At 58.5% G+C, this 12,456-nt stretch overlaps 1 protein-coding gene and 1 long non-coding RNA gene across 5 annotated transcripts; one reads left to right on the top strand and one right to left on the bottom strand.

The window, feature by feature from the left end:
* Positions 1-64: 64 nt before the first annotated feature.
* Positions 65-2,543, top strand: LOC141731006 (uncharacterized). Its single transcript, XR_012582868.1, has 3 exons — positions 65-387; positions 1,192-1,987; positions 2,405-2,543. It is a non-coding gene; the product is annotated as an uncharacterized LOC141731006 (long non-coding RNA).
* Positions 2,544-5,720: 3,177 nt separating this feature from the next.
* On the bottom strand, positions 5,721-11,886 carry GRAP (GRB2 related adaptor protein). 4 transcript variants are annotated; one of them, XM_074553228.1, is made up of 6 exons: positions 11,568-11,886; positions 10,454-10,551; positions 8,925-9,047; positions 7,279-7,447; positions 6,317-6,802; positions 5,721-6,241 (listed from the first exon to the last, which is right to left on the bottom strand). In XM_074553228.1, exons 1-5 carry the CDS (start codon positions 11,643-11,645, stop codon positions 6,479-6,481), a joined length of 792 nt encoding a protein of 263 aa, XP_074409329.1. In that variant the 5' UTR covers positions 11,646-11,886; the 3' UTR covers positions 5,721-6,241; positions 6,317-6,478. The 4 variants fall into 4 exon arrangements, with proteins under 4 accessions (XP_074409329.1, XP_074409331.1, XP_074409332.1 ...); XM_074553230.1 differs by having other exon boundaries at positions 6,317-6,799; XM_074553231.1 differs by having other exon boundaries at positions 6,317-6,664.
* Positions 11,887-12,456: the final 570 nt, after the last annotated feature.

Genomic DNA, 12,456 nt, shown 5'->3' with positions numbered 1-12,456 from the left:
CGGAGCTCTTCCTGCCGGGGAGGAGGCTTTGGATTCCGCCTTGCCCCGGGCTCCGGGCGAGGAAAACGCGGAGCTGCCCCCAGCAGGGGCTGCGTGGCGGGGCAGACAGCCCCAGGTGTTCCTACAGCACCAGCAAGCGCCTTCAGCCCCGCGGCCGCTCCCTCCTCATCCTCCGCTCGCCCGAGACAACGCTAACACCGGGTGAAATAAAAAACCAAAAATCTGGGAAAGAAACAAAGAGAGAAAAGCGGCTCAAAGCAGGGCAGCGAGGAGCAGGGAGTGCGGGCCGAGGAGCGGTGCGGGGCTGCGGTTCCAGCGGGGGAAGGCAGCGCTGTGCCCCAGCCTCCCGCGCATCCCGGCAGGAGCGGCACTGCCGGGCCCGGACAGGTAACAGCAAGAAGTGAAAAGAGGAAAAGGAAAAGAGTGATTCATCCCTCCGCCCTGCCCCACCTGCGGTCACATGCTGCCTTCACACATTCCCTGCCCAGCCCGATTAACTCTTTCGGCTGAGGCGCCCGCGGAGCCGAGCGCGGAGCCCCCCGGAGGGTGCGGGAGGGTCCTGGGCGGCTCCAGAGGGTTATTTTATTTCATTTTATTTTATTTTTATATTTTATTATATTTTATATTTTATATTTTATATTTTATTTTATTTAAATTTATTTTCTATTTTAGTATTTTATTTTATATTTTATTTTTATATTTTTATATTTTTATTTTATTTTATTTTATTTTATTTTATTTTATTTTATTTTATTTCTCTCCTCTGAGATTCCCCCCTCTCCCCATGTGCCGGCTGGTAAGTCAATATTTTCCAGGAAAAGAGCTCTGTCCCGTGGTTAACCCCTCCCGTGCTGGAGCAGGAGCTCGGAGCCCGGCTGGGTAGCACCGAATGGGAGCTGCCAGAACGCTTCAAAGCTGCACTGAGGCAGGTGCAGACTGGATGTTAGGAAGCATTTCTTTGTGGAGAGGGTGTTCCAATCCTGGAACAGGTTTCTTAGAGAGGTAGTCAAGGCCTCAGATCTGGCAGTGTTTAGGAGGCATTTGGACAATGCCCTTCATTTTTTTGGTCAGCCCTCAATTGGTCAGGCAGTGGGACCAGATGATTGTTGTAGGGCTCTTCTAAATGAAAGAATTTATTCTATTCTGTTCTGTCCTGTCCTATCATGTCCTGTCCTGTCCCTTCTTCTACAGGGTTTGCAGCGTGGTCACAGTAACGTCACCAGATCTGACAGATTTCATTAATAACTGTGAGATGGACAAAAACCCCACCCTGGATTCACCGGTTGGTGCTCACAAGCCCAGAAATGTGGAAGCTCTCTTGAGCTTTTCTCTTGGGAGCTGAGCTGAAGACGAATTTCAGGAATCGGGGTCAGATTCTTGCGCCAATGCAAACAAGGGAAGTGCCATGGGCTGTGTGTCTGTCCCTGGCGTTGGTGTGGCTCATCTGCATCCAGAGCTGGGTAAATGAGGGCCCTGCCTGAGTCAGGCTCCCGGGGCAGAGCTGCCTGTCTGGCCGGTGCTGGGCCATCAAAGTGCTCCTCTCCGCAGGCACAGAGGCCCTGCTGGTGCCACGGTGACAAATCCTGGTGGGCTTGTGCCCAGCCCTGGCCTGAGCGTGCAGGAGGTGGCAGCAGGGCTGGGGGACGTGGAAATGTGGCAGCAGTTTGCTGGGATCATGGAATCACTGAGGATGGAAATCACAGAGTGCAAGCCAGCGCTGCCAGCTCCAGCAGCACACCATGTCCCCAAGTGTCACATCAGCCTGGGGAAGATCCAGGTGTCTGGCTCCCAAAGAACGCCAGCTCAGGGGGTGTTCCAGAGCTGGTGGCTTCATGGCTGGCCCTGCAGGGATTTCCCAGGGGTGGGATGGCACCCCCAGGCCGTGCCCTGCCCAGTGACCGGTACAGCAGAGTCTGGAACCAAACCTGGGTGTTTCAGGAGAAATCCCAGTGCTGCTGCCTGTGAGGGGACAGCAAATGGGACAGAGGTGAGTGTTGGAGATTTTTTCAGGGATGGCCTAGAAGGCAGCTGTGAGGAGCAGGTTCTCACAGCCTGTTTCTGTGAACAGCAGAGGTTCTCAGGTTGTTTTTAATTACAAGTAAAGGTGACAAACATGAAGGCCTTGAGAGCCTTGCACATCAGAGTTCTCAGACAGCTTTCTCATAACAAGTGGATGTTCTATCTTTGGCTGTTTTGGGAAAGCAAGAATAATTTTGAGAACCCAAATCTTGGTATTGGAAACATAAGGTGGAGTCGGTATGTTATCTCTGACCTATTGTGAGCTCAGATTTTGCAATATGCATGAACTTGATTAACACTGTTATAAAAGGTGCCTGATTGATTAATAAATCAGAGTCGATGGCTGACCAACGCAAGGTGGGTCGTCTCCCTCCAACTTCAATAGGTGAGCACTGAGGCAGCAGCCAGGAGCTCTCTGGGTGTGATGGGAGATGGCCCAGATGGTGCTGGGCTGTGGGTGTGTGGCGTGGCAGGAGCGTGCTGTGGTTTTGGCCGCCTCAGCCGCTCGCTCCGGGTGTTTTTATTGTGCCAGGAGATTTATAGACTCCTTCATGGGGTGTGTGCATTAATGATTTATTGCATGTGGGGTAAATGCTGCATCCCCGCCATGCTGTGCTGTGTGCTGGCTCTGCTGCTGGGGGCGGATTGGGGTGGCAGAGCGCCACACCTGCAGCATCACCACCTGATCCTCACCTGGCTCCCCCATCTCCCCATCCTGGAGGTTTCCTCACCCCACATGGTGAATTTAGCCCTGAATTGGGTGCAGCCCCTGTTTGCAGGCTTGGGCTGCTGTGGCTGAGCAGGTTGGTCCTCATCATTCTGAGTGTTCTCCGGTGGATCTAGCTGGACAGGCAGCGCCCACTGCAGACAGGCCCCTTCCTGCAGATGGAACATTAATTACAGGGTCCTAACTCATCTTCCATTTGTAGCAGAGGGCCCAAAAGTGAGGCAGAGGGGGTATGAGCTGTGCTCCTGGCTCAGGGGCTCCTGCTTCCCACTCACTCCGAGGTGCCACCAAGTGTTCCCTGTCAGAGTTGAGGCCTGGGGCAGGCATTTCAGCTGGAATACAGCATCCAGACACTGCCTTGCCCTTTGGAACGTTTTCCACCCTGCAGCCACCAAGGATTTGCATGGAGCCGTGCACAAGGTGGTGTTTTAGAGAGGGGAAACTGAGGCACGGAGCGCTGAGGGCAGTTTTGCTCAGGGCTGCTGCAGGAAGGAGTCACTGGAGCCTCAGGGCTGAGTCCAGCCTGGGCTTTTTGGCATCCTTGGGATGTGCTGAGCACGGCCTGTGGTCTGCCCACAACCGAGTCGTGCTCCCAGCACGCCCCACGCTGCTTTGTGGACAGTTCTGAGGTGTCACCAGTGGTGTTTGGGACAAGCTGGGAGGCTGAGGCTGTGCTGGTGCTTTGTGGACAGTCCTGAGGTGTCACCAGTGGTGTTTGGGACAAGCTGGGAGGCTGAGGCTGTGCTGGTGCTTTGTGGACAGTCCCGAGGTGTCACCAGTGGTGTTTGGGACAAGCTGGGAGGCCCAGGGCTGTGCAGGTCACCAGGCAGGAGGAGCAGGGCAGAGCTGCCAGCCCTGTGCAGGATCACCCGTGCTGGTCCCCGTGCTCCTGCCTGGGCGGGTGCAGCCAGCCAGCCCATCCATATTTATGCCTGACATTAATTTCCATTCATTTCAATATTTTATGAGCGTAACAATTAAAAAAAAAAAAAAAAGGAAAGGGTTCAGTGCTCGTTGAGACATAGAAATAATTGGGTGTTGATGGTCCTGGAGCTCTGCCACGCAAATCCCAGGAGCTGCTGGTGCTGCCCATGCCCAGGAAATTGGCACAACGGTGCAGGAGCCCCGTGGGTGGGGATGGGCAGTGCCTGCCCCGGGGCTCTGCTGCCTCTGGCCACAGCCCCGGGTCCTGGTGGGGCTCAGGGGATCCCCCCGGGGCAGCTGTCACTGGGTTTAACTGGGTTTAACTGGGAATGATCCAGCCTGCAATGGGGGTGGGCAGCAGAGGGTGAGGGGTGGGATGGGCGCTGCAGTGCTGGAGCTGAGGGTGGGAGTGGGGAGAGGCAGAGGAGGATTTTTATCTCTGAGGTGGGATCTGCTCCCTGCTCCTCCTCCACTCAGTCTCCTGCCAAGGTCTGGGCACGGTGCCATGGCAAAGGGCACTTCACTACCAGCATCATCCTCCTCTCCTCCACGGACACCTGCAGGAGCTGCTCCCCGTGGGCAGGCACTGACCGGGCCTTTGGGAGACCCGTGGGGCCGGTTGAGCCTGCAGAGCGCCTCCACCAGCCTGGCTTATGCAAGGAACACAAAACCCTGGATTATTCTATGGATGAAAGCGCTGGCAATGCAGACGGGGTGCTCGGTGGGGCCGGGTCGCGGTCACACGGGGAGCTCGGACAGTGACAGGGGGCAGTGACAGAGGACAGGGGACAGTGACAGAGGGCAGCACAGCCCCGTTGGCCCCGGGGGTGCCCGCGGAGCCGCACTCAGCGCTGCGGAATGCCCGGCACGGTGCCACCGGCCCGGGAGACAATAACAGGGAGCGAATCTGGGTCAGGGCTTTGGCTGCGCTCTGCGGAGCCCTGGCCGGACCAGGAGCGGCTGCAGGAGCTGCTGGATCTCGGCATTTCCATGCCCAGAGGGTGGGAAGGGGATGGGCGGCCATCCCGGGCAATGGGGGTCCCGCGTTGTCCCGTTTGCGAAGAGGGGCGCTTGTCTCAGAGCCGGCTGAGCCCCTCCCTGGCAGTGGCTGGCGGTGACAAGGGTGTGACAAGGCAGGAGAGCTTTCCCCAGGATGGATAATGAATGTTTGCGAAGGGCTTTGCCCGCCCGGGGCGGGAGTCGCTGCTGCGGTGGATCCCGGGCAGGGGCGGGCGATGAGTGCGAGCGGGACGCTGCGGATTGCAGGGACAGAGCCAAGGAAATGTGCTTGGCAGGGAAAAAAGCCGTGTGAGCTGCACGCTTGAGGTTTTCCTCAGCGTGGGTCGGGTTCTGAGCAGTTGTCAGAGGGTCCCAACAGCCCCTGTGCCCAACCTGGGATCAGGGTTTGGGCTGGAAGGTTCCTTCAGGATCATCTCGTTCCAGCCCTGAGGAAAGGCTTTGGCTGTAGGGGGGGAAAGAGCTCCAAGTTCCCGGAGCTGGGGGTTTGAGCTGCAGCAGGTGGCTGTCCCCAGGGTCACCTGTCCCCTGCACTCACCGTGTTTCTGTGCCAGGTCCAGCCTGGACACCCACAGCCACCCGACCCAGGCTGTGGCCCTTGGGGACACCACAGGAGCCCCATTCTGGGTCTGTGTCTGTGGCATTAATGCCATTGTCCTGATGTGTGTCAGTATTCCCTCTTATGTCTGTTCTGCCCAGCACCCTGGCAGCCCCTGGGGTGGGGAAGAGGTGCTTGGAGAGGGGAAAAATGAGGATTTGGGGGCTAGTTTTTAATTTGTTTGGGATGTGATGTTGAAATCCACTGGTGCAATAATTTGGGTGTTCTGAGCACTGCATTCCCTGAGTGCATCCCAGGGGTGTGAGGGGCATTTGTGAGGGCAGAAAATCCCTGGAGGGGTTTGGGACAGGCATTGGGGTGGGGAAATGGGGGAAATAAAACTGCAGTGAAGCAGAACCTGTGTGAATGGAGGGATGGGACCACCTTGGCAGTGCTGGAAAAGGATCAGCCACTCTCAGGGATAATAAACACATTTTACTGGCCCTAAATAAAAAAATTATATAAAAAATATAAATTTGCAGCTATGAACAGCACCCCACAGGATGGCATCTCCCTGGACCACCCTTCCCTGGTACCCTGAGTCCTGGAATTCCTCCGTGGAGCTGTGGATCCTGGCTGTGTCCTGGCTGCCTGCAGCTGGGGCTTTGCCTACAGGGTTTGGAGAGGTTTCAGGGTTTGGGGTTTTGGGCTCACTCCCTCTGTTGCTGCCATCCCACTGGATTCTGCCTCTGGAAAAGATTTTATGGCCATGGTTGAACATTCCACACTCCCTGCCTGGGGAGCAGCACTGCCAGCCCCATCCCTGGGCTGGGGGCCAAGGACCAGGCACCATCCTGGGGACAAAGGGACACTCAGGCTGTGAGGGCAGCTCTGGTGAGGGGGGACAACGGGGCTGGGTCCTGCCCGGTCAGCGGCGGCGTGGTGAGGGTCACTCGTGGATGGTCACTCAAAGGTCACTTGTGATGATCACTTATGGATGGTCACCTGAAGGTCACCTGTGGATGGCCACTCAAAGGTCACTTGTAGATGGTCACCTGTGGATGGTCACTGGATGGTCACCTGAAGGTCACTCATGGATGGTCACCTGTGGATGGTCACTCAAAAGTCACTTGTGATGATCACTTATGGATGGTCACCTGAAGGTCACTCGTGGATGGTCACTCGTGGATGGTCACTTGTGGATGGTAACATGAAGGTCACTCGTGGATGGTCACTCAATGGTAACCTGAAGGTCACTTGTGGATGGGGTGGACGTGGCTCCGTGGGAAGAGCCCGACACGGCCGTAGACCTTCCCCTGCCACCAGTTGGGGTCGGGGCAGCCCAGGACCTCGATGATGTCCCCACGCAGGAAGGGCAGCTGGGAGCCCTCCTGGGCTGAGAAGTCAAACTGGGCTTGCACAAATCGGGGTCTCCTCACCTGCAGGGGAGCCGAGGGCCGGGGTTGGTGGGAGGAGAGGGGTCCCCATCTCACAGCCCCTGGCACTGGGTGGCACTGCCTGGGACCTGGCAGGGAGGCTGTGCCACCACGGGATGAGGAGGAGCCTTGGGATCCCTGCTTTGGAGAGACAGAAGCAAGGAAAGGGGAGAGTGGAGTGGACTCTCCCCATCTCTCAAGATGGGTGCCCAGGGAGGCAGCTGGCACCCTCTCCTTCCCAGCTCCTTCCAGGTGCTGGAGCCTTCCCTATCCCAGCTCCAAAGTCCAGTTTTGCCACCTCCCCAACCACTGCCCCAGGGTTTGGCTTGGCTGGGGTTTGGCTGTGCCCTGTCCTGGCTCTGCCACCTGCCCTGGGCATCACCCCTGGCACAAGGGACAGGGATGTGTGCCCTGCCCTGCCCTGCCCCTCTGAGCTGCTCCAGGGGCTTTTCCTCCCTGCAGCACTGCCTGTCCCAGGCTGCTGCCCCCTCCCCTGCTCCTCACCCCCCTGAGCCAAAGGTGCCAGCCAGGGATGTCCCTGTCCCTCTGCAGGGACACCGAGCCTCGAGGGGCCTCACACAGGGGTTTGGGACCCTCAGCCCCACCCATGGTGGTACCTCCTGGGTCTGGTCCTCGTCCCACAGGAAAATCTGCTGCTCCTTGGCGATGGTGGTCATCCTGTAGAAATCCACCAGCTCGTTGAGGGAGTTGAACTTTTCTTCCCAGAGGAAATATTTGCCGTTCCTCTCCCTGAGCACCTTGAAGTGCTGGACGTGCTTCCCGTAGCTGCAGAAGGAGGATGGATGGATGGATGGATGGATGGATGGATGGATGGAAATCACCCTGGGGACATCCTGGCAGCATCCCCTGAGCTGGGTAAAGCCTGGGGGTGCTGGCAAGGTCGGGGTGAGCCCACAGGTCTCACTGCAGCCCTCCTGCCATGATGGAGGTGATGGTGGCACTGGGGTCACTCCTGGCCCTGCAATGAGGACCCACAGCTGAGCCCTGCTGCAAATCACCCCACAGGCAGCCAAAGCTCTGTGCCCAGCCCTGGCACAGTGGGGACTCAGGGGTGCCAGCCACGTGTAGGGCAGGTGGTGAGAGGGCAGGTGGCTCTGTCCAGGGCCACATCTGGGGCAGGCTTGGTGAGAGCTGCAGGTCTGGGCACAAGCCAGGAGGCTGCAGAGGCTGGGATTGTGCTGCTGTGCTGCAGGAGGACAGGCAGGCAGGCAGGATGTCCCCGGCTGTCACCTCGCAGGGCGTGCCTGGGGTGACAGGTTGGGTGGCCCCGGGCAGGGGCGGGACCCGGCTGCGCTGCGGTGACGCGGCACAGAGAGCCCGGCTCCCTTTCATTAGGGACAAAAACAGCCCAAAACGTTCAATTAGGGATTAAAAGGGTGAGAAAGTGCCTGGCTGGGCCTGGGGCCGGCCCTGCTCCCCAGGCCGGGGCAGGGCAGGGGTGACATCCCCGGGGACAGGCTCTGCCCGTTGTACAGCCGGTGCTGAGCCCTTCATCCCTGGGGATGCTGAGCCTTCCATCCCTGGGGATGCCGAGCCTTCCATCCCTTGGGATGCTGAGCCTTCCATCCCTGGGGATGCTGAGCCTTCCATCCCTGGGGATGCTCAACCTTCCATCCCTGGGGATGCTGAGCCTTCCATCCCTGGGGATGCTGAGCCTTCCATCCCTTGGGATGCTGAGCCTTCCATCCCTGGGAATGCTGAGCCCTTCACCCCTGGGAATGCTGAGCCCTTCACCCCTGGGAATGCTGAGCCTTCCATCCCTGGGGATGCTGAGCCTTCCATCCCTGGGAATGCTGAGCCCTTCACCCCTGGGAATGCTGAGCCTTCCATCCCTGGGGATGCTGAGCCTTCCATCCCTGGGGATGCTGAGCCTTCCATCCCTGGGGATGCTGAGCCTTCCATCCCTGGAGATGCTGAACCCTTCATCCCTGGGGATGCTGAGCCTTCCATCCCTGGAGATGCTGAACCCTTCATCCCTGGGGATGCCGTGTTTAGGGGTGTCCCTGCGAGGGCAGCGGCGCAGGGAGCAGGAAGCAGCGGGGATGGAGGCGGAGCTGTGGAGGAGAGGAAGGAGGGGAAGGTCCCATGCGAGGCAGCGCTGGATGTGTTGAGGGCTCCGCAGCCCCTCCGAGGCGGCCAGCACAGGGCAGGGTGCTCAGCCCTTCCCCAGCACACACCAGGGTGTCCCCAAAGCTGCAGGGACCCCTCCCCTCCTGCCGCTTGTCCCAAGGACATTTTTTACCTGACGGAGAGGGAGAACTCTCCCGGGGCGCTCTCGCTGTCGCGGATCAGGAAGGCTCCCAGGTGGTTGCGCTGGAGCAGCCGCTCCTCTGCCAGGTGCCGGGAGATCCTGCCCGCGTACCACCTGCGAGGGGCACCGGGCTGAGCCACACGGGCACCCCCGGGACCCCCCAGCCCCGCTTGGCACCGGGATTTTAGGCGAGGGGTCTGCATTGGTCTCCTCGGGGAGCTGCGACCCTCCCTGGCAGTTCCTCCCTTCCATCCCGGAATTTTGGGGGGCACCGCAGGGCGCTGTGGGCGCGCTGCCCCCTCCCTCCGCGTCACCGACAGCCGCCACCGCATCCTGTCACCTGCGCTGTCACCCGGGCCCGCTGTGCTGCCTGTCCCCTCCCTCCTCCGCGCCCCTCGGCCCCTCCTGGTGGCAGCAGAAATCCCACCAGAAATCCCGCTCGGTGCCAGGATAAACCAACCCCTCCTGCTGCACCGCCAGAGGAGTGCAGAAGTGTCCCACCCTGTATTTCAGGGTATTTCAGGGGATTTCAGAGTATTTCAGGGCATTTATCTCAGGGTATTTCAGGGTATTTATTTCAGAGTATTTCAGGGTGGTTATTTCAGGGTATTTATTTCAGGGTATTTATTTCAGGGCATTTCAGGGTATTTATTTCAGAGTATTTCAGGGCATTTCAGGGTATTTATTTCAGGTATTTATCTCAGGGTATTTATTGCAGGATATTTATCTCAGGGTATTTCAGGGCATTTCAGGGTATTTATCTCAGGGCATTTCAGGGTATTTATCTCAGGGTATTTCAGAGTATTTCTTTCAGGGTATTTTGTGGTATTTCGGGGTATTTATTTCAGGGTATTTATCTCAGGGTATTTCAGGGTATTTATTTCAGAGTATTTCAGGGCATTTCTTTCAGGCTATTTCAGGGTATATATTTCAGGGTATTTATTTCAGGGTATTTCATGTCCCTGGGCTAGGAAGATTCCCTGCTGCTGTAAGAGCTGCCCCGTGAATGATCAGCCAGGGAGCTCAGCACAGAGCCAGCGCTCCAGGTGCTGCAGGAGAGGCTGTGTCTCATCCATCCATGCCCGTTGTTATCCCCAGCTGCAGAAGCAGTGGGATGAGCCCCGGGCTGCCCCGAGCCCACGCGCTCGCTCTGTCACTGAAATGTGATTTACCAGGGGCTAAGGATGCATCAAACACAGCTTCAATCAGCGATGGATTAGGCTGGGCTTTAATAACGTGCTAATAGGATTGTGTTTAATGCAGTGATAATCCCATAACGCTTTGTTGTTCCCCAATTATCATTTATTCAGTGGCAGCTCGGTGTGAGGGCTGGATTTTTGGGGGTACGTGGGTGTGCTGCTGCCTCCTGTCCCCTCGGGCTGTGGTGGCACTGGCACTGACCCCCCCCCCCTCTGTGACTCAGTTTCCCCAAATGTAGGATTTCCCCAAGTGTGGGACTACCCTGGCTTGTTGTAAATTGGGAATTGGGATTGTTGCCTGCCTGGTGGGACGGTACTCACGGGTGTGGCTTGACCTTGATGTAGTTTTTGGGGACAAAGCCCTCGCGGCCGAACAGCTCAGCCTTGTACCAGTTCTGGTCATCCTCCATGTTGAGGATCTGAGGGGGGAGAGGAGCAGGGAGGTGTCATTCCCCTGGCAGAGGGGATGGGTGGGACCCCATTGCTGCCCCAGACCCCACAGCACCCCCAACCATCCCTGGGCCAAAGGGGGCTCTGGCAGTGCTGGCACACTCTGGGGGCTTTGGGGTCACGGAGCTGAAAGGTGCCTGGTGTGTTCACAAACCCCTGCCCAGGGAAGAGGGTGGGATCTGTCCCAGGATGGGAGCCAGGCCCCGGTGTCCCCCGGGACGGTGGCAGTGGGTGCTGACACCGCTTCCGTGTGACAACAACATTTTCCAGCCTCCCCCGCAGGGCCCGGGGCCGGCACAGCTGTGAAAACAGGATCCGAAACCCCGGTCAGGGCACGGGGAAACAAGGCGGGAGGCAGGGATGGCACGGAGGGTTTGGGGCTCTGGTTCCAGCTGGGATGTGCCCCTGTCCCCCCGGGGGGCTACAGGGTGCCAGGGGTCCGGGAGGAGCCCGAGAGGGGTGAGCACATGGGCAGGGAGGGGGGCCCTCACTCCCATGGCAGAGCTGCTGCCCCCGGGGATGTTCTGAGCTTTTCTTCTGCCCCCTGGAGCTTTTTGGGATTCCCAGTTGGCATCTAAGGGCCCATCCCCATTGCCAGTGCCTGGGTGGGTGTTTGGGCGCGATGCTGGATCCCTGTGACCTCCAGTGCCCCCCGGACAGGGAAAATGTGCCCGAGCCCCAGGGGCTGTCACTGAGCACAGCTGGTGGCACTGACAGCCACAGAGGCCACATGCCACGTCCCAGCTGGGGTGCCCTTCTCTGAAGTTGTGCCTGGTGGCACAGGCAAGCAGGAAATGCTACTCCACACCCCCAAATCCTCGAGGCTGGATTATAAATTATAAATCCTTATATCCCACAGAAAGCCCCAGAAGCGTTAAAGTCAGCGACAAAGAAAGCACCGGTGTCACCATGGGCCCGGTGACACCATGGGCCCGGTGACATCCGTCCCACAAAACAACATCACCCAACCCCCCCCGGCTGGTACCTTCAGCGTGTCCCCTTTCTGGAAGGGCAGCTCGTCCTGCTCCGTGGCCTGGAAGCTGTACAGGGCCACGGACTCCATGGCAGGGGGGTCTGCAGGAGGGTCCCGGGGCTCGGGGCTGCGCGCACGGCACGGCAGCACGGGCAGGAAACCGCGCTGATGTCAGCGCTGCCGCCGGGGCACCGGGCGGGCCCCGCCGCCCCACAGCTGCCCAGATGTGCGGCGGAGGCGGGGGAGCCGTGCCAGCCCAGCCGAGTGCCAGGGGAGCCGTGGGGATGGCAGGAGGATTTGGCGTTTCCCCCGCGGTGAGTGGCGGGCAGAGGGTTTGGGTGGAAAGGGGATGGAAAGGGAATGGTGATGGGCTGGGCACGGAGTGAGGATTTGGGGGAGGGTGTTTGGAGAGCACGGGCAGCGGTGGTGGGGGAATCTCTGCTTGAGGGGCTTGGTGGGAATGGTTTTCCAGAAGGAAAAGAGGGTTGGAGGTGGGTGGATGCACACACCTGGTTTATCTGGAATTCAGAGCAAACCCTCTGAGCAGCGAGCTTTCATCACAACTGATATTGGCTCTTTGGGCTGATATTGGACCCCTTGAGCGAGTTGATTTTCCCCAGTTTTCCTCTTCAGGGCTCAGGGAATAAAACTCCCTTTTAGGCTAAAACTGAGCACTAAAACTTCCTGCTGCTCCCGTGGGCGTCAGGCACGGAGCCTGCAGGGCTCACACGCCGGGGAGCATTCCCAGCGGGAATGATCGGAGCTGTTCAGCCTTCCTGTGTGTGGGCAGGGGCAGGGAGAGCACGGAAAACCCGCCAGACACTGCCTGGCTTTGCTGCGAGAATCAAACCAGGGACAGCTGCAGCGCAGTCCTGCCCGTGGGTTTGGGCATTTTCCAGCT

The sequence above is a fragment of the Zonotrichia albicollis genome, chromosome 16, assembly GCF_047830755.1.
Source record: "Zonotrichia albicollis isolate bZonAlb1 chromosome 16, bZonAlb1.hap1, whole genome shotgun sequence".
Taxonomy (NCBI): Eukaryota; Metazoa; Chordata; class Aves; order Passeriformes; family Passerellidae; genus Zonotrichia; species Zonotrichia albicollis.
The sequence above is the reverse complement of the archived record's forward strand: the minus strand, read 5'-3'. Positions and strand labels throughout refer to the sequence as shown.